This window comes from Nothobranchius furzeri, chromosome 2 (assembly GCF_043380555.1).
Source record: "Nothobranchius furzeri strain GRZ-AD chromosome 2, NfurGRZ-RIMD1, whole genome shotgun sequence".
Lineage (NCBI taxonomy): Eukaryota > Metazoa > Chordata > Actinopteri > Cyprinodontiformes > Nothobranchiidae > Nothobranchius > Nothobranchius furzeri.
This window is the reverse complement of record NC_091742.1, coordinates 76,780,527-76,806,864: the sequence shown is the minus strand read 5'-3', so window position 1 is coordinate 76,806,864 and position 26,338 is coordinate 76,780,527. Positions and strand designations below refer to the sequence as shown.

Below are 26,338 nucleotides of genomic sequence, written 5' to 3'. Positions count from 1 at the left end.
ACACACACACACACACACACACACACACACACACACACACACACACACACACACACACACACTCTCACTGACTGATGACCCTTCTGGATGGACGTTCACCTCCACTCTACCAGCTGTGCACATATGAGATCAACCTGGATGAACAGACATGCATTTCTACTACGTGGTAGGTGTGTGTGCGTGTGTGTGTTTTCATTTCTGAAACATTATTTAAAGACTGCTAACAGACTATAAATAGGTCACAATTAAATTAAAGTGTAACAAATGGTTGTTTGGTGTCTGGAGAGCAAAGTTCCAGTTTAAAACAGTAAAGCAAACACAACACGAATACATTTGGTTATGTTCTTAAAATAATCTGTGCAGAAGTTTTAAAAGTTCGTATTGGAATAATTTCATATACAGTCACAGATAGATCTCTAGAGCTGAAACGCACCCAAACAACCCAAAACTCAACTCCTGAGTGTCATTATTTATTTATTATTACTGTGTTCACCCAACTGAAAAGGGTCCTTGTGTTACTAAAGCATATCAAAATGAGTCATCACAGCAAAATAAAAAAGTTGCTTTTCCTGAAATGCTGGCAGCTTTTTAGCAGACAGGAATGTGCATCACTTCTGTAAAATATAGAGGCGCTGTGGACATTATTGGTGTTAATTTTCTGTAACTCCCCCTCTGTGAAATGCATGAAAACAAACTTTCTTCCAAATAATTTGTTATAATATACTTCCTCCTGCACGTCGTACCCCCTTCTCCCTTACACTAAGCTGCAGCTGTCCACCCCAGCAGCATGTGAAGCCTCACCATGACACGAGCTGACTCGGTGTGTGCCAACAAATTAATGACTCTACAGCTTGTTTTATCTAGAGGAAACCTGATAGCAGCAATCTGATTCAACATTACATCTGCTTTTATCTTTTATGTGAATCGTTCAAATGACTCATTAAAAAAAGAGGTAAAAGTCTGGTGAGTTTTAAATTACAGTTTTTTTAAGGTTTAGCTAGATTGAGAAGAATCAGCACCAGACCTGCTTGAAATACCTGATGTAGAACATTAGCATCTAACTGATACACATCCTTTTGTAGTAAAAGCCACATCCCACTTGTCGAACTTAGCTTCTGCTGCAGGACTATGTCGATGTGAGTCTATAAAATCAGATTCCATGCTGCTTTGAATCCAGCTTCAACAACACGGTGTGGCATGAGGACAAAACGCAATAATTTGTCCAATAAAAAGATTATATTTAGCTAAGAATAGTAAACTGGTTATTTATTAACTGTGTTTGTGTTTGGAAATAGGGTTCATGCCTGAATCTCCTGGTTTAGCCAGCCGAATCACTTCTGGATTGCGGTAACGTTTGTGTACTTTATTGTGTTTTTGAAGCAATTGTTGCGGCACCTGCCGAGGATAACGGTCAATATGATAACCCAGCCCACGTTTAAGATGCCGCATTCAAATAAAGGCAAAGGTCAGGGTTGTATGTGTTCACCTACATTCATTATGAAGGTGAGTTAAAGAGCTTCTGCTTTGGGCTTTGCTAAATGACGACACATGCTAGCTCTTTAGCCAAAGTTAGCACAGTGTTGAAGCAACGCTAACATTGTTATGAGACAGGGTTTTTTTTGAATTTTTGAATGCTAACTCTGCTAATGTTGTTAGAGTTGCTTCCTCACTCTGCTAGTAAAGATCTAGCATGTATCATTTAGAAAGCAAAAGTTCAACTTATCTTCATTGTAGGGGTATACCGATGTATCGGTCCGCTGATATATCAGGCCGATATTTACCCATTTTTAAACATCAGCATCAGCAAAAATTTGTCCTTAGTGAAGCCAGTTTAAAGTCAGGCACATCCTCAGGCAGCCCATGCTGTGGCAGAATTTCATTTATCTGTATTTTTACAAAATATGCATAAACATACTCTAAATTAACTTTATTTAGGTGTCTGACTTTAACACTGAGCCATGCTCAAAGTTAAGGTTTGGTTAAATTCAGAGTTCAAAAACTGATTCAATTTCAGACATTCAACTGATGTTATTAGTGACATTTTAGCATGAAAATAAGGTGCAAAATGTCTAGATATCAGCCCAAAAAAATGAACAGGACATACTGACCATTGGATGACCATGTCTCCCACGTATCGGCATCAGTATTGGTAATAGAATGACCAATATTGGTTTACTTCTACTTCATAGTTTTTAATGTAAGCGGACATTTCAAAACCTTTGTCTTTATTTGATTGCATGTGACCTAGATTATCCCGTGTAAGTTGTTGATCGTTATATCGTCAGGTCCTGCAGCGATAACCTTAAAGCCCCACAATGTTACTGTGACCTGAAAGTATATGTCAACTAGCTAAAATGTCTGGAAGTGTCAAACCGAGGGTCTGTGGCACATAGCCTAATGTGTGAGTAAAACACTGTTTACAAATTAGCTTGCCATAAAATAGATGGTGAAAGTTTATTTTTTTTTAGTGCTGATTATTTTTCCTGCTGCAGCTTTTTCCATAGTTTCTGTTCATGCCTGTGATTCACAAACAGGGAGTTTGTCTCTAAATGTGAGGGAGTGCTGATGTGTGAACATCTGGAGTGTGCAGGAGCTGAGACAGACATGATCCAAACAGTAAGCTGTAGAAGATTCAAAACAGTAGACATGGTTTCTAGGTGATTGATAACATTGCTGTGTGGATCTGAGTGGGAGGAAATCTTGGAAAAATGGTAAACGGCTTCTTTTTACTGCAGGATTGAGGTGAATGTTGACTCAGTTGCACTGTGATTATCACTTTGTCACACTGTCACCCTCCAGGTCCCCTGAAAGGATTAAATTATAGCAACTGAATAAGAGAAAAACAGAATAAAACTTTCTACATGTAATTTAATGTCTGGGGGAGCCTCTTGGGGATGAACAGTGTCGTCACTTACGTCTTACTAAAGTCCTGAAAGGGACAATTTATGAATGGCTTGCCAGACATTTCCTGGATAGCAGCTATAGCAGCATCATTGCCTTTACTCAGAGAATAACCTTTCTGAAATTTGACGTGGAGAAAATAGCGAGGTCATCATCCAGTGCTACGAGGACCTTTGTAACCAAGCTTTTGTTGAAGTGTTTCTTAACATATGCAGTTATAGTGTGATGGCTAGAGCTTTGAGTGTGATGGGCTGGTGAGCTGTCCTGGGGTCCCCTGCATCTCTCCTGATGACTGATTGAGAAAGACACCAGCTCCCTGAGACCCATGAGGAATAAGTAGTTCAGACGATGGATGGATGTATATTTAAAATTCAGGAAATCACAAGAAATGTACCTAGATTATAGATTTGACAGTTGGCATGGCATCCAACCCTTAAGTAACATGTGACATAAGTGACACGTACTACCACTGAACTTTCAGAATTATCTGCCTAAGTCATTTGGAGAGTTAGAAAATCTCTAATTTGGCAACATCTGGGGTTCTTCAGATTTATGGAGTGCTGCAGTCATTTAGGACCAAGACTCTCTGCCATCTGCTCTGAAGCATCACGCGGCCATGACTTGAAATCCAAGTCCTGCTAAATCGTATATTTAATGGCACGCGTTTAGCTCTCTCCTCCTCCTCCCACAGACATAACCAGACAGCTGCATCACTTTTCTGTGTCTATCCATCTGTCACCATCTCTGTCTCTAGTGCTGTTGTGGTGTCCTGCACATCTCCGTCCAGAGCCTCTGTCATGGTTTGGAACTGTTACTGCTATATTTTCTGCTTTCTGATTTGTGGCTCTGACTCTGGCAGCTTAATGGCGACCATTAAATCCCATTTAAGTATGCAGGCATTTAGCCTCCATGGGAGATGGCTGTGCCCTCCTCAGAGGCTCCGTACACGTGACTGTGTGATAGGGCTGATTGGTTCAGGAGTCTCTGAGGTGTGTTGTATAACTGTTGGGTAACTCCATCCATCATCCATCCATTTATTCAACATCCATCCATCCATCCATCCAATCATCCACCCATCCATTTATCCATCCACCCATCCATCCATTTATTCAACATCCATCCATCCATCCATCCATCCATCCATCCATTTATTCAACACCCATCCAATCATCCACCCATCCATTTATCCATCCATCCATCCATCCATCATACATCCATTTATTCAACATCCATCCATCCATCCATCCATCCATTTATTCAACACCCATCCAATCATCCACCCATCCATTTATCCATCCATCCATCCATCCATCCATCCATCCATCCATCCATCCATCCATCATACATCCATTTATTCAACATCCATCCATCCATCCATCCATCCATCCATCCATCTACCCATCCATTTATCCATCCATCCCTTTCTCCATCATCTATCCATCCATCTATCCAACATCCATCCAGCATCCATTCATTCATTCATCTATTCAAAATCCATCCATCCACCAATGCAGTTAAAGCTCAGGAGGTACAGTGGGTTGCCCAGCAAATGGAGGGTTCTTTCCAGTCATTCTCATGTTGAGTCCTTGGTATGTCCGTCATCAGCCTTGATGCCTCACACTTGTGGAAATTACTTTAGAAAAAAGCAACTGCCAGATGCGTAAACATCCAGCCATCCACCTGACAATCATTTCCTTTAGCAATGCTTAGCTTAAAGGTGCATTATGTAAGAATGAAGTAGGGTGACATCATGTGGTCAAATTTAAATACTGCAGGCTATTTTCTAAACATGCAAAGTGACAACCGTTCTGTGAGTTTCATGGCTGTTGCCAGTTACGGCTCAGCCCCAGAAGATTCTAGATGATGAGTGAAGATGAGTCATACACAGTAAGTTGATAATTAAATAAACATGTTTCACTGTAATAATGAGTTGTTGGTAATTGTTAGCAGTAGCTTGAGCTATTTTAGAGCTACCGCACGGACTTGGCAACCAAGCAGGCTTACAGATTGTAAAAGGAGAAAATCTGACAAGCCCCCAGCCAGCTGAGAATGAAATTTGTTTTAGTGTAACCTTCCTTTCAACATGAGTGAGACGTTAGACTGTTTTTATAATTATTTCACTGTAGAATTCTTACATATTTCTCCTTTAAAGCAGCAGACACTTCTAGACACATATGGAAGTAAACATGATCTCGTTTGGACCATAAAAGCTGTCTTATTCAAACTTCAATATGTTAATATGATACCATTTTAGATCAACACACACACGGTTAGACCCTGTTTATTTGCTGCCCTCCAATTCTTCATTTTTGAACTCAAACTGCACAATATTATGTCACGGTCAGTAAAAAGGAGAGGCACAGCAGCCAAGTTACTAATGTTGTAAACCATAAAAAATATTACAAGAATATCTGACTCTTTGAAAATAATCTGGAGCAATAGGAGTTGTTTTGTTTCGGTTTGTCTGATGAAGGAAGCTGGGAAATAGCAGTCGTGGTTGTGTATATGAGTTTTGTACTTTCATGGAGAATAATCCACCTTCTGCTTCATACCTTCAGTGACTCATGCTTGGACTATCTGCTCCCAGTTCTGACTTGTTTTGACTGCAGATATAAATATTACCATTGAGTTTATTAAGAAAAACATTTTAGGAGACTGAAAACAATAAAGGTGTGGTTGAATGAAAACACATCTTTTAATGATTCTTTTTTTGACCATAATCAGTCACTCTGAGTTGAACATGAAAATAGTCTCCTACACCTAATTCCTGCAATAGCTTCGGTTAGAAAATAGATGGCGAAATGCTAGGATTAGAAAATCCTCACACCGTGATGTCACATTATGAATTTGCATTCATGACCTCGCCCATCTTGGCTCACACCCGCCCTCAGGAAGGCTTTTGAAAATATAGCACCGAGGAGAGAGAGAGCAGAGAGTGTCTTGGTGATAGTGACTTTGCAACACGGCTAACTGTGTTCTATTAGCCAATCAGAAACAAGGTGTGTGCATATCATTAATAATAATAATAATAATAATATTGAGCAATCCTGCTGTTTTCAGCCCACCTCTGCACCAGCATACGTCTGCATCTCAGAACAGGAGCGTTGCAGCTTTTATTTAAAATGACTCTTAAGGCGTTGATTTTCACCAGAGAACACTGCAAATGTATTGAGTAAACGAGTAAACCACATCTAGGATGCATGTTGGTTTATTTCAAAGTCCAATTAAAAGTAAAATCAAATGTGTTTTCTTCTAACTTTATGAATAAATAGCTAATGATTTCATGCATTCATAAGTAGTATAGTGTCGTAATCTTCCTAATCTGCCTTGTGTGTGTGTGTGTGTGTGTGTGTGTGTGTGTGTGGTAGTAGTGATGTGATGGCATGGACCTTCAGGGTGTCTCCATAAACGTTCTAATCTCTCATCAGGCTGTTTGCACTTCTGTAATCAGGGTGAGATCAGCCTCCTCCAGCTGCCATCTCCACTCATCACCATCACCATCATCACGCTGATGCTCTTTTCTCAGAAGATCGGGATCGTTTTAAAATCAAAAATTAATTTGTGGTGATTAATTCAGTCAGGAGTTCTCCAGTTCAAGTTGAATCTGCTTCTTGGATGTTTTTGGTTTCTGCTAAACAACATCTGGCCGTACTTTAAGATAAAATGTTGTGATTGCTGTCTGATGGAAACACTTGGTGATGATGAGTCCGTTTCTAGATTATGTTTGAGCTGCATGTTGTTGCATAAGCAACCCCTACATGACATGATGAAAGGCCTGAAGGAGTCCTCTGGAGAATGTGTTGTATGTGTAATCCAAACTGACTGCCAAGAGTTAAATGCCTTTTTGTGGATTTATGACCCCGTTGTCAAAAATGCTCAGAAATAGTCCTTTATCTTTCTTTTCGTCCAGTATAAATAAATATTCTGTCCCATCGTGGTGATATGTGCTACTTTTATAATCACAGAACAACAGATCCAGAGAAACCCCGTTACTGCTGTTTTTTTCACTTTGCTGCAACATCAGGGAAGCAGTCAGAGATGTGAAACGGCAGTTTAACGAGTTTTTTATGTGTGCTGGTCATGTGGCGCATACTACGTAATTGCAAATAAAAACTATTTCACACAGGGCCTTTTGAATTAGAAGAGCAGGGGAAGCACATAGGGATTAAAGGAGGCTGCATTCCAATTCTGCACCTGTGCTTGCTGGTTTGTTCTGGAAAACTATAATAAGTGCAGCCCTTATTAAAACTCCTCGTTTGATTTATTCTGTCATGTTCCGATATCTGATGTGTGAAACAGGCCCATAGACTGGCTTTTTCAGTTGTTAATTACCTGATACTTTAAAATGGGTCAGATCTGTATGTGTCATAAATGGACTAATTAGAACTTTATGAATTTGGATTTGAATCTGAACCTGGCTGCAATTAAAGAAGATGTAACGGGAGAGAATTTCATATGATTTATTCTATATATCAAACCACTTTTATTTATTTGTATTCTCTGAACTAAATGACCTAAAATGGCTTTTTGTTAGTAAACTGACATGTGTAGAGAAGATTTAAAGAGGTTTAACAGAATTGGAGGATCTTGTGCTTGAGTCCAGTGCCAGCGTTTCTCCCAGGAAATGTTTAGAGGATCACAGTGTAGGGAGACAGTTTATCTGCACAGATCACAGGGTTTGTCTCATTATACCTGCAAGCAGTTGCCTTAGCAGTCATGCTAATTTTATATTTTAATCTTGAAAATAACATAATTTTAGTTAACTCATTCACTGCCATTGATGACTAAAGTCATCATTTTAAATCCAACCGTTCACTGCTAATGACGTCATTTGCATGTTTTTACTGTGTGGGCGTCGGAACGAGCCCCCGCACCATGAGAACAAACATCTCAGCTCTGAAGCCGATCTTCATCCGCATACGTCACACGTCACTTGATCAGGAAGCAGAAAATCCATGTGTTAGGAGATCGTTTTGGGCCGCTGCTGTGAAAAAAGTGAGGCATGAACTGGAAAAGCGTCTGCCGATCACAATTCAAAAATGGATTATGAAAGAACGGATGAAGCTCGAAACGCGCGGATTCTTCCTGATGTAAGAGATGAGTCTCTGCTTTGTGTTGGTGTCGACATCGTCCTAGCGCGCAATGTTCTGTGACTCTTTAAAAAAACAGTAAAAACGGTGAGAAACGCTGGCAGCAAAGGGCTTTACCAATCAGGAAACGGCTGGCAACGAATGAGTTAAAAACTCTTATCTACACCTACATCACATTGTAGCTCAGTGTCTGTAAAACTGACCAAGTTTAGCTTAGTTGGGTATTGATGATTTGCAAATATAACAATTTGTTTGCCAATACCTTTCAACCAACCAACCAACCAATTGCTTATTTGTCCTGCCACCAGCCAACAAGGCCCAAGGTGCTGCACACAGTGAGGAAACATAAAACAAGGCACCCAGTAACAACAAAGAGATATAAAATGTAGAAAAACGATAAAAAGCATTAAATGCTAAATAAATGAAGCTTCAATTTAGTTTTAAAACCCTAGAGAGACTGGTAAATCTGAAGAGTAAGTTGCTTCCAATTCCTAGGTTTGGACTGAGGGACCACTCATACCAGCAATTAGCGTTTTATCATCTTCGTCAAATAGCACGACTCGGAGGTCTCATGTCCAGACTGGACCTGGAGAAACTCATTCATGTGTTCATCTCCAGCAGGCTGGACTGTTGCAATGGTCTGTCTGGTCTTCCTAAAAAAGCTGTGAAGCAACTGCAGCTTATCCTGAATGCTGCTGCTGCTAGAGTCTTAACAAGAACCAAGAGAACCGAGCACATCACTCCTATTCTTAAATCTCTACACTGGACACCAGGAAACTACAAAATTGATTTAATTCAATTCACATTATTTCTATAGCGCCAAATCACGACTAAAGTCATCTCAAGGCACTTCACACAGTAAACAAGTAGTTAATTTTACAGTTAGTCTCAGAGTCATCATTTGTAGCCCTTTTAGTTTAATGTTAGTTCTCTTTATGATATTTCATCTAGTTTAGATTATTTCCCTCTCCTGCTTTCTGTTACCTCCCCACTCCGTTGATTGGTCACACCAGCTTTTTGTTACCCAGCCCATGTATAAAAACCCTGTCTTGTGTGTGTGTGTGTGTGTATGTGTGTGTGTGTGTGTGTGTGTCACCCGTCAGCATGTTTTGTTGCCTCCTGTGCTTCTAGTTTTTGAGTTTCCAGTTTCTAGTTTAGCTTCCTGTGAGTATTTGGTTTTGAGTTGGCTCCTGTGTTTTTCTAAGCCTCTGAACTCCCTTCATTGCAACACCTCCTCTCTCTGTGTCGTTCTGGGTCCTGCATTTGCGTCCAAACCTAGATTGCGTTACAGAAACAATCAGCTGGTACGGCTTGGGTCAGAACCAAACAGGATGAAGCTGCTTTAAGCTACTATGCTGCACACAGATGGAATCAGCTTCCTCATGACCTCAAATGTGCCCCAAATGTTTTAAATCAAAATTGAAAACCTTCATGTTTTCATCAGCCTTTTAATATATGTTCTTGTGCTGCACCTTCTGTGCTGCATTTGCTCACCCTTTAACCCTCTCAGGCTCAAAATAAGTTTTGATAAAAGGACGAACAACTAAGTCCTTCAGGGATACTTCTGAGTAAAAAAATGCTCATGAAATACATATGTGGAGTAACCAGGTAGGTAGGTTTAGTCTTTTCTATATTTTCTTACTTCTAATTTTATTTGTGTATTCAAATGTAGTCTAATTTTATTTATACATTTGAAATTTGGTTTTAAAATCAGCAGTTTTACATTGATTTGAATGTTTTCTGCTCTTGCTCCTGGAAAACAAATTGAATTGTTTTGTGTTTAAAATGTGCTATACAAGTAAAGCTGCCTTACCTAACAGGTCTTACTGAGCAGAGCCAAGTGGTTTTACACGTGAATACTGCTAACAAAATGAAGACTAAATTGGGTGGAATCTTAAAGGTACAATCTGTAAGTATTCTACAGTGAAATAAACGCAAAACTAAAGTCTTAATCATGTTGGAAGGAAGGTTATACTGAAACAGGTGACCTTCTTGGCAAGATGGGGCTTGTCAGTTTTTCTCTTTTCAAAAAAGGCCAAGGAGGGGCATAGCATTGTTTACAATCAGTGAACTCGCAGGGTTGCCATGTCTGCAGACTGTTGTATTGTTATTTATGCCTTATTTCCAAAGCCTTACTTGCAAAAAATAATAGAAATGAACAAATACACAGGAGGAAATGCACGGGCTTATGGGGGTTGGAGGAGGAAGACATATGAAAGGAAGTTTCCAAGGTCTTGGGATCTGTTTTCTTTGGCATAAACACAGCAAACACGCTTTTTTGACAATCCTGGTCATTGTGAGCAGAGAAAGTGTAAAAACAAAAAGAAACGACATGCACTGATTTGAAACCAGCTGGGCAGCCGTGTTGATGCATACGCTGAATGAGCAGTTCTGGTACATTTAGTACATTGCTGCTTCAACAATTGGATGCCTTCACGAGGGCCCAGCAAAATATGAAACATGTTTGATATTCGTGCAATGTCACAATTGCTGATCAGGTGTTAATTGCCCCCACCCCCCCATGACTCAAAACTTGCTCCGACCCAAAAGATGCTCGCACAAGAGGAAACTTGTCTCTCCTTTGACCCCAGGGTGTACTTCCTGTAGAGAGACTGATATTTTACCGGGTTGATATTAAATCAGCTGTGAAGGGAGTTTGTCACAATTTAATTTAGTCAGATATCTTTTTCTGGCTTTGCGAAGAATTACTGCTGAAGTTTTTAACTTTATTTTGAAGTCGCTTGAGGAGGTTTTGAGCGTTTAGTTTGTCTACAGAAAACAGAACGTTTCTGCAGATTCAACATGTGGCTGTTCAGTGAGTCAGCAATAAAACCACATTAGTGTTAGTGTGTGTGTTCTGTTGGGTCTGCTTTTGACTTACGACAGGAAAACCACTTCTCAACCCCCTGAGTGTTTTGTCTCCATGTAAATCAGAGGCTTGGAGCAGAGGGAAGAAATCTCTGGAAAACCCAGACAATGCTCTTTTCATCTGTTCCTACAGTTGTTTTCCCTCTCTTCTTTTTTGTTTTACTTGAATCAAATCAATAAATCCAAAAGACTGAATTTGTTCACATTCAGTATCACTTTAGAATGCCTCTGTGACCTCTTTAGGAAATCTGTCTACGCGTGTGTCCGTGTCTGAATACCTGTGTACACTTGTCTATGTGGCAGCTCTTTGCTCGCCGACATGCTCGCTGTGATGGAGCTCCTGATGCACGACCGCAAGCCGTTGCGTCTGGTTGATTTAGCGGCGGCTGGAGAATCACTCAGCACCCCGGCCAGTGGCGGTTCTACATGGAATTACTCCCCGGGCGAGGAACCCTTTGTGCGCCCCCCCACCCCCACCCCCACCCACCGCCACACCACCCCACCTGCACGAACACACGCATGTTTTCTACAAACAGGCTTGTTTTATTAGAACGACTATTGAACATTCATTTTTCTAAGTTGCACATATTTACATTAATTACTATGAAGTTGTCAGAATGTAAAGCAATATACATTATATACTGTATCACAATATATAGAATCAAATATACAAAAACAAACAATAACTAAACATTAAGAATATATGAACATAATATATAATAAATATTCTAAATAGCAAAAATATTTCACACATAACAAACTAAAGATAATCACTACAGCATTGCACTTAGAACAGAAAACACAAACTAAAATTAAAACCTAACCTTGATGCAACGTCATCAATAATGTCATCATATGAAATCTGCTCCCCTACTGAGTGATTGATACTAATCAGAGCCAGGTGAGTGAGCCGCCCCTGAAACATAGTTGACCTCAGGTATGACTTGATCAAGTTTTGAAAAGCTCCTCTCAGCTTGAGCCACAGTGACTGGCAGAGCAGTCCAAAAGTTGGGGTAGATCTCCAATAGATATTTATCATGATCTATAATATTTTAGAATGGCCTCTGAAATTGTAATTTAAACTAACATAAAAAACTGTAGACTACCAAAAATGCCAATTTTTACAGAACAAATCATGTAAAAATAATCAGTGCAGGCAGTGGCGGTTCTACATGGAATCACTCCCCGGGCGAGGCCCCCTTTTAGCGCCCCCCCCCCCCCCCCAACCGCCCCCACCACCACCACCACCACACCACCCCACCTGCACGATCACACACGTTTTCTACAAACAGGCATGTTTTATTAGAACGACTATTGAACATTCATTTTTCTAAGTTGCACATATTTACATTAATTACTATGAAGTTGTCAGAATGTAAAGCAATATACATTATATACTGTATCAAAATATATAGAATCAAATATACAAAAACAACTAAACTAACTAAATATTAAGAATATATGCACATAATAGATGATAAATATTCTAAATAGCAAAAATATTTCACACATAACAAACTAAAGATAATCACTACAGCATTGCACTTAGAACAGAAAACACAAACTAAAATTAAAACCTAACCTTGATGCAAAGTCATCAATAATGTCATCATATGAAATCTGCTCCCCTACTGAGTGATTGATACTAATCAGAGCCAGGTTAGTGAAACATAGGTGACCTCAGGTATGACTTGATCAAGTTTTGAAAAGCTCCTCTCAGCTTGAGCCACAGTGACTGGCAGAGCAGTCCAAAAGTTGGGGTAGATCTCCAATAGATCTTTATCATGATCCATAATATTTTAGAATTGCCTCTGAAATTGTAATTTAAACTGACATAAAAAAACTGTAGACTACCAAAAATGCCAACTTTTACAGAACAAATCATGTAAAAAATAATCAGTGCAGCCATCTGCAATAAATAAACAGGATAGTTAGTTGTGACTGGAGTTTTCTTCTGCTTGTAGAGTTGTTTTATTTATTATTATGTGAACATGATCAACATGTGTTTGTTGTTGTTCAGGAAGGCCACAGGCTGCAGTGAGCATTTAACAAATCCTAGTTTGAATCAGTAAAAAACGATTCAAGGAATTTTTTCGAACAATTTGAATATTCGTTTCAATATTTCAGCTCTATTAGCTCTGTTAGCAACTAGTTGACCGAATGTAACCATTAAAATCCCAGTTAACTGGTTCAAAACATTGAAAACATGCATCATGAGAGTGTACATACCTTTATCTTTCTCCTCTTTTTTTTTCCTGAATCGGGCACCTGGTGGTTTTAGCCTTTTTATGTTCATCTCTTCTGTTTGGCTCCTGACTCAGTAAGTTTACTTTAGTCAGGACTAAACAATTTGACCTTGATGGGGGGGGGGGTGACCACAAAATCGTTTTGTTTTTCCTTTTTTTATTCGGCCATTTCACACAATTCAGAAACACCTGAAAGAATGATAGGCCTGTGTTTATGATATTATGAATGAAATATGGAAGAACATCAAGATGTGATTGACTTTAGCCATGTTGATACATTTGATTCAGCCCCTACCCGCTCATTTCATTTGGACCCACCAGAGGTGAATTCCCCCGCCGCAACCCCTCCCCTTCCTCTTCTTCATACACACACGGTGCACGGGGCGCCTGCAGCTGCAGGGGGCGCCAACTTGCTGTTTCCAATCCAGACACTGTCAAATGACAGATAATAGAAACCCCTCGGTGCTGCGCAGGTTTCTTTTTCTTTTTTTTTTACTCAGCGCTTGTGCGCCCCTTTTGTGTCATGAAAAAATGCCGCCCCGGGCAACTGCCCTGTCTGCCCGTGCCTAAAACCGCTACTGAGTGCAGGCATCTGCAATAAATAAACAGGATAGTTAGTGGTGACTGGGGAGTTTTCTTCTGCTTGTAGAGTTGTTTTATTTATTATTATGTGAACATGATCAACATGTGTTGTTGTTCAGGCAGGCCACAGGCTGCAGCGAGCATTTAGCAAATCCTAGTTTGAATCAGTAAAAAACGATTCAATGAATTTTTTCGAACCATTTGAATATTCGTTTCAATATTTCAGCCCTATTAGCTCTGTTAGCAATTAGTTGACCGAATTTAACCGTTAAAATCCCAGTTACCTGGTTCAAAAAATTGAAAACATGCATCATCTCCTCTTTTCTTCCTGAATCGGGCACCTGGTGGTTTTAGCCTTTTTATGTTCATCTCTTCTGTTTGGCTCTTGACTCAATAAGTTTCCTTTAGTCAGGACTAAACAATTTGACCTCGATCGTTTTGTTTTTCCTTTTTTTATTTGGTCATTTCACACAATTCAGAAACACCTGAAAGAACGATAGGCCTGTGTTTATGATATTATGAATGAAATGTGCGTTAAATGGAAGAACATCAAGATGTGATTGACTTTAGCCATGTTAATACAGTTGATTCAGCCCCTAACCGCGCTTTTCATTTGGAAAGACGCAGAGGTGAATTCCCCCGCCACACCCCTCCCCTTCCTCTTCTTACACACACACGGAGCACGTGAACGTTCTCGGTCAGCAGGAGCGCCCTCAGCTGCAGGGGGCGCCAACTTGCTGTTTCCAATCCAGACACTGTGATATAACCGATAAGAGAAAACCTCGGTGCGGCGCAGATTTCTTTTTTTCTTTTTTTTTTTTTTACTCAGCGCCTGTGCGCCCCTTTTGTGTCATGAAAAAATGCCGCCCCGGGCAACTGCCCTGTCTGCCCGTGCCTAAAACCGCTACTGACCCCGGCTCACACGGCATGATGTCTCTGCAGCTCTCTGACCACCTGACAGTAGTTTAGTTACTTTGAGAAGAGCCATGAAAGCACAGCAAAGAGTTTTCCTTTATGGATCTTTTACGTGTCTTTCATGTGTTTGAGTGCAGAAATGTGCAAAAATTCAGACTGATGCTGGAAAGATGTCTCAGAGTTTGTGTACAGCCCAACAGGCTGCATGGTGGTGCTGCGAGAAAGTTGCAGGTTTGCAGTGTGGCCTATATGTGTGTGTGTGTGTGTGTGTGTGTGTGTGTGTGTGTGTGTGTGTGTGTGAAAATATATAAACATTTGTGTAATGTTGCTTTAAAAACAGTCGTTCTGGGTTGTCTGTAGATTTGTGCTGACCTTGGTCAGTTCAGTTCAATATTGCATACACGTTTACACATAAATATACATAAATCTGCTTCTCACCCTTGACTTAGCGCTGTTACACAATCATTATGTCAAATGTTCAAACACGAAGAGTGAAGCTTTCAAACAACTAATGGATAAAAAAGATGGTGGTGGATAAATTCCGACCAGTGTTTAAATCCGTAAAAGTTGGTGGCAAGTAGGAGTTTTCTGAAACAATTTAATAAAGGAAATGCCAAATCAGTAAAAAAAATAATAATTAAAAATATGTAATATGCAAAATACTGAAAAGTTATATTTAAAAGCTACAGGAAGCCTCATGTCAGAGACAAGAAAGCCAATTGTTGGCATTTTGGGAATTTCCTGTCTATTCCCTATGGATCTCCACCCTTTTTCAATTGGTACTCAGGTCAGGGGCATGAAGTCTAAAGTTTGCACTATAAGGCAGCTGGCTGGCTTCATCATCACTAATACTTTAAGGGTTTTATTGTTACAACATGTAACAGTTGTCATTGGTTGGAAGAAATGTCCATGCAAACTCTTGGATTAACAGGTTTAGACTAGAAACCTCTTTATTACTCCTTTCCTGCACATTTTTTCCCCCTTCACCGCCCAAGTACACAACAACTGCAACAGACTGAGCTTGGCTCAAACCTGCAACCCTCTGGTTACGAAGAGGGCACTCGAACTCCTCTGCCGTCGCCCTTATCGTATCAGATTTTCCATCCTTTTCTTTAGTTTCATTCTTTGCAGACTTAATTTCATTTCCATCCTCAGTTGTAGTCTTTACCCTAAAGGCAATCTTGGAACCTGCAGCAGCTTCACAACTGCCTGTCCCTGCAAGACTTATGTTTGCTTCTGCGGTATCACATTCCCAGTAGTTCAGAAGGCCATGTCTTCTCTTGTACTTTCCAGTGATTCTCAATATTAACAGTGTCTAGACCAGGTTGTACATGGCCATCATTTGGGTATAAAGCATGACCTGCACACTCAGAACATCTTATAATTCATCCTGACTGATCTAATCAAAGGTGGTCCACCCTTTAGCCTATAGCGTTCTTACTAAACAATGTTTTGCCACAATGCTGAAGCGGCATCTGGGAAGCTTATGTCGTTTATAAGCAGTCGGATAAACAAGTACAGCAATATTACTACCAAGCGAGGCGGAAGGAATGTCATGGTGCTGTTTATAAGACAAACTGTTGCAGTTATATTACGCTGATTTACCGGCATGGTGTGTCTTGTAAAATGGGCTTATGTATACACCTGGAAGTGAAACCCATCCTCACAGACTAGATCTCAGTAACATGAACCATCAAGGGATCACCGCACCACTGGTATGGATTCACATCAGGCAAATAGCGGGTCCATAAATGTGGCCAAGAAAAGTTTGTGTCCGAAGTAACAAAAACTATACAGATCTCAATGTCCCAAAGCAACTCTTAAAGTGTTGTGTTATCCGCTATCAATCCACTGTAAGGGTGTTCATGTTTGAATCAAATCCAAGACCCATGTTAGCTGTTTGGTCTGAACAGAGCCCGCATGGGTCACAGGTACTGGCGAGTTCTGGTGTCCCTCAAAGCCAGAATCTTAATCATTAGATGCAGTTGGTAACAAATTGAGAATCACGTTTGTGAAGGAGTATAAACTTGACATGCCTCACATGACCTGGCCAGGTGCTAAAACCTTCTCAAAAGAGTTGTATGTAACAATTTATTCTGATTCCACCTGAAAGTTTGAGTATTTTCTACAATTTTGTCCAAACAGCAGTCGCAGCGTGGTGAGATACTGGCTAACCAGAGAATAGTTCTTCTGTGTTGATGTCACTCATAGGTGGTTCTCTATCCAGTCCTAAAAACTTGAGTTCTCATTGTGCAGCTGGAAATATTCTTACTATGTTGATCGATGCGCACTGATGACTTGTTTTAATGACATTTCAACACTGAAGCGATGTCGGGTCACGATAATTTCTCTCGTTCCAACCACACTTCTTTCTTGAAGATGCCGATTCATCTCTGCCCCACGGTGAGAAAAGTTCAGTGAGCTTTACGTGTCTTAGTCATACTTTGTATAAAGAAATGTCACTTTTCTTCTTGTTCCAGTCGCCATGAGCGTGGCCACTTCTCTTCTGGTTATTATCACTGCCACAATAAATAAAACAAACCTGGAAAAGGCCAGAGGGGATCAAAGAGAGAATAAATGAACCCCTCATATGAACTTTCAGTGAGAAAATGCAGTCTGACACAAACTAAATGTATTGTTTTATACTTTCATACAACACAAATAGTAAATTATACAACACAAAACAGAGCATAATTATGGTTTATTTCCTATGTGCTGTAGATGGGCTTTGGTAGTGAGAGGGGGGGGGGGGGGGGGGATCAACAAATTGATGCTAAATTAGGTGAAAATGGAAGAATTGGAATTTAGGTGCCCTTCACACTGAAATGTTATGTAGTAAATGTACAAATTTTTTATTTATTCATTTTGATCATTTCAGCCTTTTGGACACACTGAAATGCACCCAGGAGCATATAGAACCATGTTGATATAGAAAACGAAGTAGAGTCGACATTAACCCTTTAAAGCCTGAAATACCCAATAATAATAATATTAAAACATAACTAGTTGTTTGCTGAAGTAAATATACTATCTAGCTTACAATATTATATAAGTATATTAAAAATGCAGCATTAAAGAAATAAAATTGGCCTTTGCTCGCTGTAGGTCCTCTATCAGAGAGTGGTAGATGTGACTGATAGTAATCCTGACGAAGGGTTAGGGTTGGGGTTAATCCTAACCCTACTAACTGATACGCCATCTAGTTATTTTAAGGAAAGAATTTGTTTAAAATGTTCCCAAAATGTATAAAAAATTTGCATTTATTCCTTTATTTAGTTTTGTAGATTTCTATGAGTGCACGGTGTTTGAGGAGCTGAGGATCTTTTTTAGTGGGAAGAGAAAAACCAGCGCTTTGCTGGGCTGTTAATGAAGATGAAAAGTTTAGATAAAAATTATGAAAATTTCAGTTTAATTCACGTTTGTATGTTTGTACTGTTTGTATTCGTACGACAACGTGTTTCAGAAATGGCTGCACCACTTACACATGATGTAGTTACCAATAAACACACTTTCTGGCTGCTATCAAGTCAAGCTCAGATCTCCACTGCAGCATGATTTGATCTAGTGGGGATCTTATCTTGTGCTCTGCTAAATCTCCTTCCTGTGCATGCGTGTTTCATAGTGAAGCAGAATAGATTGAAGGGGGAGGTCAAAATGTAATAAAAAGTTGTGAAAACAGCGACAAGATCACACACCATATGCTCCAGTACTAACTTTACTGGCTTTCCCTCTTAAAAGAGCAACTAGTTTTAATCTCTTTCCTTTCCACACATCTATTATCTCAATTTCTGAGAAAACAGGAACCAGCTTTTTGCATGAAATGAAATTACAAGATACGTATGTATATATATATATATATATATATATATATATATATATATATATATATATATATATATATATATATATCGTCCTTGTAGTTTTATAATTTGATAATTAAACTGAATCAAACATCTTTACTGTGAACTAAATTTACTGTTTACCTTTATTCCTTTTGCCGTCTTTTTTCATTTGATTTTTCCTACTGGGAAGTTAGAATTTCCGAGGAGAAAGTGAATGCACCATTAGCTGATAACAATGGTAGCAATGGAAGCTAACATACCAAGCTAACATTATCTTGAACAGTTTATTTAGCTGCTGGAGCAGATTAAAATGATGATGCCTCACACTTAGATCGTTGTCACTGGTTTCGTCTTCGCCCGTCACATTTAGTAAAATGAAGCCAAACTTTAGAGCGCGTTCATGTTCTTCTAGTCGGGAATTCGGAGTTCCGAGGAGAAAGCGAACGCACCATTAGCGAAACGGAAGCTAACATATCAAGCTAATTATATTTACCTACCGGAGCAGATTAAGATGAGGATGTCTCACTTAGATCGCTGTCGCTGGTTTCATCATCACCCAGTTACCCATCACATTTAATGAAGTGGACCCAAGCTTTAGCCTGCGTTCTCTCTACCATGCTGCTCTGTTTACAACTGGTTCGCAGCGAGCGATGACATAACGCTCTTGCGCATGCGCAGCTGTCTTGGCAAGTTCTCGTTATGATGGACGGGTACCGAAACGAGGCACCGTTTGCAATGACGTGAATCGGTGCTCGGTCGGTACTATGGAATTCGGTCGGTACCTTAAAAAGTACAGAATTCGGTACCCATCCCTGGGCGATATGGACCAAAACTTATATCTTGATATCTTTTAGCTGAATTCCGATATGCGATACATATCTCGATATTTTCCCTCCTGTAAAATATTTTCAAGTTAGCTCACTTCAAGCTGTCTTGAGATATTAGAAACATAACTCAGTAGATTAATTGCATAACAATGTTTAGTGCCTATTCTCTGCCAGTTGGAGCTTTAGAAACACTGGTAGAGCTGTCTGCTAACATGCGCGCACACACACACACACACACACACACACACACACACACACACACACACACACACACACACACACACACACACAGTTGAGAGCTAGAGATGTATCAAATGTCCCACAGGGACTTTTTAATTGTATATTTATAATTAATGTTAAATGATTTTAATTTAGTTAGATTGGTGGAACTGTGTTACTTTGGGGCAGTATCATGGGTCATACCAGGGAAAGATTCTTATACAAGACCTGTTTGATTCACCAAAGTGTAAGATTTGTTGATTGCCCGGTAAAGGGAAAGAAAGGTGTCCACTGAACAGAAACATGTACAGGATTGATCAGGACATTTTTGATTAACGTACTACTCTAAAGGAGGTGCTAAGTGAAACAGAGAGGGGGTAGTTTCATCAATGATTAATATAAAGTATTTCCTCTGTCATCTGGAGCTCACCGAGAATCACTGCAATGCCACCAGCAGAAATGAGCAACATGGAAAGTAAAAAAAAAAAAAATTTGTTGGAAGCTCTCAAACACAAACGCTGAAGATGATGATGATGATGATGATGATGATGATGGGTGTGTTCTGTTTAGAGAGGAGGGACTGAGATGGAGAAACTTGTTATCAGTGTCCTCACTGAAATCTTGTTTTCTCTGGTTGCTTTGGCATTTCCTCTTCTACTTTCACGATTCCTCTGGAAAACAGACACTAAAGCTGGAAAGAAGAACACTTTTAGAAAGAGACATGCTTTTATATATAGCATCATGCTTTAGAGAACTGTTCATTTGTTGACTATTGGTGGTTTCAAAGGAACAGTCAGTGAGTTATGTAGAATGAATACGCCTCTGAAACCATGAGTTGACTTAGTCATAAGGTTCACATAGTCTACTCCTAGCTTTGAAATTACATAGGTAAGTCCTTTTAAAGTATGCTCCTGTGTAAAAGTTAAAAACATTTACCATCCATCCATCCATACTGTATATCCATCATCCATCCATCCATCCCATCATCCATCCATCCATACTGTATATCCATCATCCATCCATCCATCCATACTGTATATCCATCATCCATCCATCCATCCATCCATCCATCCACCCATACTGTATATCCATCATCCATCCATCCATCCCATCATCCATACTGTATATCCATCATCCATCTATTTATCCATCCACCCATCCATCCATCCATACTGTATATCCATCATCCATCCATCCATCCCATCATCCATACTGTATATCCATCATCCATCTATTTATCCATCCATCCATCCATCCATCCCATCATCCATACTGTATATCCATCATCCATCTATTTATCCATCCATCCATCCATCCATCCATCCATCCATCCAGTAACTTGGATAAATGAAACTCACATCAACAAGTGCCTATTATTCAGAAAGATGATGATCCTTTGACTTCTTTTTATATAGTAAAATCAGATCAGGGTACTTCTACATGTTCCTGACTTGGTTCACACTTTTCAATACAAGCAGCCAAAATAATTTTCCTTCACTCAGCCTATTGGATGAGGAGATCGGACATCCAGGAGGGACTTGGAGTAAGCTGCTGCTCCTCGTTGAGAGGAGCCATCTGAAGTTGTTGGGGCATTTGGTCCAATGGCTTTCTGGACACATCCCAGAGGGGGTGATTCAGGCATCCTACTGGCAGGAGAGCCCTGGGTTCACATGTAAGAGAGGGTGCTTGCTGCAGAACCACAAAGGTGGAGCTGCACCAGAGTAAGCCCCGCCCACTCACGAAAACAGCCTAGCCCACTGACTTTTTCTGTTTTTGTTTATTTTTTTTATTTTATCGCAAACTAACCTGACCCACATGAATTACGGCTGTTACTAGTTTACAAATGTCAATGCTATGTTTTATGCTCCAATTAAGCAAGATAAATATAACTTGCTACATGACAAAGCCTGAACATATCCTGAAAAGAAAAGGTTTCCTTTAGCGAATATCAGCCCATAGCTGCTCCAATAGAACTGACCTACAAGAGCACTTAAGAATAATTGTGTAGTGGGCTATTGCAGTCTGGTGGCAAAATTGTCATAATTTAAGTTTTGCTTTCCCCTCAGCTGATGTTGGTTCGACTCTCGGTGGGGTCGGCAGCAATCTATTTAGCCAGCTAAAACATTTAATTTGTTTATATTTTAGTTGTAATGTTTATTTTTTGCAACATCTTTATGTATCTAAAAGTTCTTTGAATTTGGTCGTTCCTAAACAGCATTTTAGTTGAAACTCTGCTCACAAATGAACTCACACTGGCTAAATAAACTAATAAATAAAAAAAACAAACACATTAGTCATTATATTTTAAACGGTATACCAATAAATGGTTGGAAACATAGTACTGGCAAGTGTAGCTAGAAAAGAAGAAAAAAGTTTGCACCGCTCAGGGAGGTGAACCTGCGCAAAACTACATGCCAATCTGACTGCCCAACCACTTCACCACTACATCTGGTAACGGGCTAGTGGCGTCACATGTAATTGCCCCATCCAGTGTGTTTTTGTAAATGGGATGTATGGTTTTTCTGGTGGTGCCTCAGTAGAAGTCATTTCAGAAATAATATGTCAGAAAATTCACAGAATATACAGATTTGAGAACCAAGACCAGACCCGCTTCGGAGGAGACCAAATTGAAGCTGAGATGGGAGGTAAATGTGTGAATGAGGCCAAAAATGGCTTTGGCGTGTTTCTCTAATTTCCCTCTGCGATTAATAATGTATCTTTGATTGATTATGAGGAAATGACAATATAACATGATAAAAAGTTCCAAAAGTTAGATCTTTAATTATATGGAACCTTTACAAAAACGGTTCAATGAACCTCTCAACTCCGTCCTCAATATTGCATTTTAGATGATATTAGCTATTACACCCTCTGGTTCCAGAATGCTATTAAGTCTGACAACTGGAAGGAATTGGACTGACTCTGATGGAATGGGCGGGGCTGATTCTGGAATGGGCGGGGCTGACTCTGGTGCAGCTCCACCTTCTGGTGCAGCTCCGCCTTTGTGGTTCTGCAGCGAGCACCACTTGACATGTAAAGAACAGGATTATGTCTGAATACTGGAATATCCTTGGATAAATGCAGTCACCTGACAGTGGTAACTCTTCCTCCCTGTAATTAAGAAGCTCCATATCTCCTCACCTCATCATGACCTCAACTATCTGCTGATAAGAAGGTGCTCAGTCATCCATTCATGTCTGTCTGTAGGAAAGGAAGACTTTAAACTGAAGACTCGTTATCTCTGCTGTTAGATCAGCTACAGAGAACCCAGCAGGTTCTTTAACCATAAAGCTAATTCTTCTAATTCCTTATTCCATAACACATCACTATTCTTTGAAGTATTTAAAATATTTAATAACAACTGTTGCGCTTGTTATAGCTGTGTTTATGGATTTACAGCTATGTGTGTACTTATAATTGGAGCTTTTAGCAATTAAGCATGTGTCAGGAAAGGTATCAGTGTGTTTCAGATTAAAGGGTAAAGGTCAACACATTAGCTCCAGTGACTTAATGAGTAGCTTGTTAGAATGAACTCTGTCCTTTTTGTGGACAGGGTTTAAAGTTGCAACACATTTAACAATGTGGTGCTCTTCAAACTTTCACCACCATCCAACTTTTATTGTATTTTCCTCTTAAAGCTGCATCATACAACCTTTGGCCTCTCTTCATGAATTTTTGTCAACTCATGCTTGGTGTTCCTAAAGAAGCTAACATTGCTTATTGCTACAAACTGGGAGAGCTGAAAGAAGATTTGTAATAAAACATCTGAATGATACCGGACATTTGTGTGCTGATTTAGCCAGCAGCTATTTAGATCATAACAATACAACAAGTTGATAAAGCCAACAGAGCTCAATTTTTTATTCTTCTAATCTGGGCTAAACTATGTGGAAACGGTAGCGTTTTTTGATATGGGCGACCTGGGCGATGGCCCAGGGCGGGATCACGAGGGAGGAGGCAGAATGGGTAATGTAAAAAAAAAATTGTTTTTTTAGGGAGTGCAGTGCCGCAACATCATGGAGCAGCCAGGTGTGTTTGTTCTGCTGCGGAGGGAGGAGGGCAGGCGTGCTAAAGCAAAAATAAAACAACAAAGTCACCAAAATAACATATAAAATAGAAAATGACAATGTGCGCATATGCTATAGCCAGCATTGGGTTAACTTAGCAGTAAATAAATAAATCCATAAAATCATGAAAAATAACTCTTCCAACACAGTGACTAGAAAGTCAGTTTACTACTCAGTTTACACACGTTTTATATAAATCTGAAGCAGTATTTGAAGACTTTATATAATTTTAAATGTGACTTACAGTAAGCCTGCTGTAATGAAAAAAACTGCAGTTTAAAACATTGAATTATCTATAAACTAATTATAAATAAATCAAATGTCATTAAAACTGTTTTCATCTTTACAAATGTTTTATCGGCTTGTTCAAAGAAATCAGAAAATACATATTTTAATCTAATACTCAGACATGTTTGATTACTACTACTCATGTAGTGCATTTAATTATTTTTACTTGAATAGATTTTTTTGTTTTAGAGCAGGGGTGTCAAACTCATTTTAGCTCAGGGGCCACATTGAGGGAAATCTAGTCCCAAGTGGGCCGGACCGGTAAATTAAAAACAACTTCAGATTGTTTTCTTTGTTTTAATACAATCAATATAAAACAAAGCTGGAGCCTGAGGACAGTGTATCCAAAATAGTACAAGTACAACACCTGAAGTGTACTTGAAAATTTGAAAAAAATAAAAAATCAATAAATAAATAAAACATTCCTTAGTGATTCAAAGAACTCACAGATCACGTGGCTAGATCAGTTTCATGCAGCACTTAAAATATATTAGACTCATTTTACTTTACATATTTTAGCTTTCACCAGCACATCAATATCAGAAGTCACATCCTGAGTGGCGGCCAACTTCAGGATGTGATTCAAGTTCTTGTGTGAGCCTTGAGCGCATTTGTTTTATTTATACTCATTACAGAGAAAACTTGCTCATAAAGATATGTTTATTTTCACTCTACATTGTAAAGTATGAAAATAAAGTTTACACAACCATCTCGCGGGCCAGATTTAACCTGCTTGTGGGCCGGATCCGGCCCGCGGGCCGCATGTTTGGCACCCCTGTTTTAGAGTGATGCTATCTTACTTGAGCACATTTCGTGGCTATGTTACCCACCTCCGGTAATGCATTAGTTCCAAACACAAATAACACACGCCTGGAGGAGTTCTGCTGTGTGGTGGAGTTGCTAATGCCAATGGACGAGGCGTTCTCGCCTCTGTCAGTGCTCCCCAGGGCAGCTGTGGCTACATCGTAGCTCATCCCCACCAGTGTGTGTATGTGTGTGTGTTTATGTGTGTGTGAATGGGTGAATGACTGATTATGTTGTGAAGCGCCTTGGGGGTTCCAGGACTTTAGAAAGCGCTATATCATGGTGGCGCAGTTGTTAGCACTGTTGCCTCGCAGCACGAAGGTTGCAGGTTCGAAACTCGGCTGCGGCCTTTCTGCGTGGAGTTGCGTGTTCTCCCTGTGCATGCGTGGGTTTCCTCCGGGTACTCCGGTTTCCCCCACAGATCACAACATGCCCTATAGGTTATAAATTGTAAGTCGCTTTGGATAAAAGCATCTGCCAAATAAATAAACATAAACATAAATACAGGCCATTTACCATTTATTCACTGCTGTTTCCTGGACGCTAAACCAGCAACAGCCTTTCTCGCCATGAGTCAAGATGGGTGAATTCACGAGAGTTAAGTGACAGTGTGACATAGATCTGTCAGGCTTTTTTAGTCCTTTAGTTTCATTTTCTATTTTATATCAGAAGCTAATGCAGGCGAAAAGTGTAGGAGACTATTTTCACGTGCATGAAAAACTCAGCTTGACTGATTATAATCGGAAATAGTATCTAGAAATTATTTTTCAATGAAGCTGACCTTTGATGGAGTGATTAAATGATCATTTTATACAAAACGTGTGTATATATATATATATTAAAGTCTCATGTTTTGGGGTTAGTGTTTTTATTTGTTTTTAGCTCATTTTTCCACACTTTTGAAAAGATTCTCTTTTTTTAAAGTGCAATCTTTTAATTTGTATTTCCTACTTTCTTGTAATTGTTTCTATTCATCTGTTTATTTTGGTTTCTGTCCTCTGAGCATAAATCGTGTCCAGGTTACCAATTCTTTGCTTTGTAATTATGTTTTTATTTGGGATTAAGTGTGCCTGCCATTCTCTATTGATGTCTTCTGTCCTTCATCTGTTTCTGATGCCAACAAAGCCTTGCAAGTTTCACCATGTTGTACAGAGTTTGGCCTGTAGGTGGCGGTGTGGTACATCATTGCATCCTTTCATGAGTTTCCTGCTGAGTGAGTATGGCCTGTTCATCACTCATCCTGTTTTTGAAGCAGAGAGTTTGAGTCAGCACACAGCTTAGGACACGGAGAGGCCAACACCTGTGGCATCTGACCTGGAAATGCATGACGGCATTACAGGAAGTGGCAGGGATCAAAGATAATGGAGGAAAAACATGGGAAGATATTTGGTGAATGGAGAAAGATAGACTGAGGGGTCAAGGGTCAAATGTATTTCTACAGTCCTAAGCACATTTGCACATCATTGTGTAAAATTGCGTAAATATCACCTATTTAATTTTTGGGTAAATTTTGAGATTGTATATATATATATATATATATATATATATATATATATATATATATATATATATATATATATATATATATATATATATAATAAGTAAGTGATTTGAAATCCAATAATCCTAGCTGAATCTGATGAGGGAACTTGTAGATTTGGATTATAACCCCCCCCCCCCCCCCCCCCC

At 39.5% G+C, this 26,338-nt stretch overlaps 1 protein-coding gene across 1 annotated transcript in view; it reads left to right on the top strand.

Moving 5' to 3' along the window:
• Positions 1–26,338, top strand: part of arhgap36 (Rho GTPase activating protein 36) — an 81,494-nt gene continuing 55,156 nt past the window's right edge. Inside the window, exon 1 of the mRNA XM_015946377.3 lies at positions 1–166. Coding sequence (XP_015801863.3) covers positions 149–166 — 18 coding nt within the window. The 5' untranslated portion in view covers positions 1–148. The remainder of the gene's footprint in view (positions 167–26,338) is intronic.